This window comes from Phaethon lepturus, unplaced genomic scaffold (assembly GCF_000687285.1).
Source record: "Phaethon lepturus isolate BGI_N335 unplaced genomic scaffold, ASM68728v1 scaffold7529, whole genome shotgun sequence".
NCBI lineage: Eukaryota > Metazoa > Chordata > Aves > Phaethontiformes > Phaethontidae > Phaethon > Phaethon lepturus.
The window spans coordinates 14,066-15,865 of NW_010565455.1; the positions used below are offsets into that span (position 1 = coordinate 14,066).

The window sequence follows — 1,800 nt, forward strand, 5'->3', positions numbered from 1 at the left end:
CCCGTGCGTTAGTGGCCGCTCTCCCCCCCCAGCCCCTGGGTGAGGCTCACAGCCGTCACAATGCTGGAGCCGATGTAGGAGCTAGTCTTCCAGCTGGGTAGCAGCGTGGCTGTCAGTGTGCCGATGTAGCCCAGGAAGGCCACAGTGTAGCCCAGCAGCTGGAGCCCCATGGAGACCATGGTGGGGGCTGGCTGTCACCTCCCTGGGGCTCGTGCCTTCTCACCCGGCTGACCAGCAGCTTGCTGCCGTGTGCTTACCTTCCCCTGGAGCCGATGTAGGAGCTAGTCTTCCAGCTGGGTAGCAGCGTGGCTGTCAGTGTGCCGATGTAGCCCAGGAAGGCCACAGTGTAGCCCAGCAGCTGGAGCCCCATGGAGACCATGGTGGGGGCTGGCTGTCACCTCCCTGGGGCTCGTGCCTTCTCACCCGGCTGACCAGCAGCTTGCTGCCGTGTGCTTACCTTCCCATGGCCCTGCCAGCAGCTCCGCTCACTGTGCCGCAGCTCCACCCCACTCCTGGAGGTGCTGGTTTTGTGCGGGCACTGGTGCGTGGGTGGGAGCCGAGGGGAGGAGAGGTTACCTGCAAGAGTGGAAAGCAATCCCTCCCCGATTAACGATTGACCCAAGCCTGTGGAGGAGCGCCAAGTGCCCTTTCACCTCCGCTATCTCCCCAGCCAGACTTCAGAGGCAGAGCAGTGCTGCCCGGGAAGGACGCCAAAGCCCTCCCTTGCGCCGGGGCTGTGGGCAGGGATGGAGAGTTGGCTGCTGGCAGGGGGAAAGTGCCCGCTGCCTTCTTGGGGGCCTGTTGTCTTCTGTGATGTCCCAAGCCAAGGAAGCCAAAAAGCTACGGCTGTTATTTGGAACCTGCCAGCGGCAATTTCAGGTGGTGGCCCTGGGGCTCCCCTAACTGAAGAAGGGGGATTGTGCCTCATTCCCATCTGCATGGGGCTCACCCAAGGCCTCTGCAGCCACCCCCATCCACGCCGAGTTGCTGAGGCTCTGGTGAGACAACGGGAAGTGCCCACCTGAGATTGAACTATGGCTATCGGCCTTTCTGTGCCACTGGAGACAACGATGGAGAGGGATGCATGTGACAGTGATACCTGCATCCCCAGGACAGCCTGGAGGTCTACAGAGGACAAAATTACATCAGGGCAAAGCACGCCAGCAGCGCCTCAGGGATGCTTCCCCAGAACACCCCAGCTGAGCGGGGTGACCCATCCCTCAGTGGGATGAGCACAGTGGGGTACAGCTTGTGCTTGCTGCTCTCAGCGGCAGGGGGGTCTGCTGGTGGCATCTCCAGCCCTGGGTGCGGGCGGGGGGGTTTGGCAGAGATAGTGGAGTCGGGTGGTTTGTTTTCCCTCTGCCTTGTTTCAAAATTCCTCCTCCCTCGGTGTCTTGCGAAACCGGACTGAGCCCATGCCACACCGTGCTGACACCACGGCCAGCGGCCTCTCGCCCTGGAAACGCTGAGAGTGCCGCCACCACCCAGCGCCTCCACTCCTCTCCCTGTCCCCCTGCCGGCACCTCAAACGCCTGGTACCAAAGTTTCCCAACTTTCTGTCTCCGTTCCTGTGCACTAACCAAGACCTCCCGCTCTGTCTGAGGGCTGTTGCTGCAAAAGAAACACCTGGGGTGCTTGAGGTGCCTGCAAAAAGGCACAGGAGGGTCATGCCGGAGCTCTGCAGTACTTACGGAGGCGGTTGGAGATGCAGTGCGGGACCAAGGGTGCCTGTGGCTGGGGGTCACCCAGGACTGGAGGGGGCTGGGCGGGGCACGGCAAGCAGCCGGGGGCCCCGCCCAG

At 62.6% G+C, this 1,800-nt stretch overlaps 1 protein-coding gene across 1 annotated transcript in view; it reads right to left on the reverse strand.

The window, feature by feature from the left end:
- CLDN2 (claudin 2) overlaps positions 1 to 179 on the reverse strand; it is a 729-nt gene extending 550 nt beyond the window's left edge. The window contains 1 exon segment of the mRNA XM_010295185.1: positions 1 to 179. This exon segment is cut by the window's left edge and continues 385 nt beyond it. Within this exon segment, the coding sequence (XP_010293487.1) occupies positions 1 to 179 (179 nt within the window).
- Between the last annotated feature and the right edge of the window lie 1,621 nt (positions 180 to 1,800).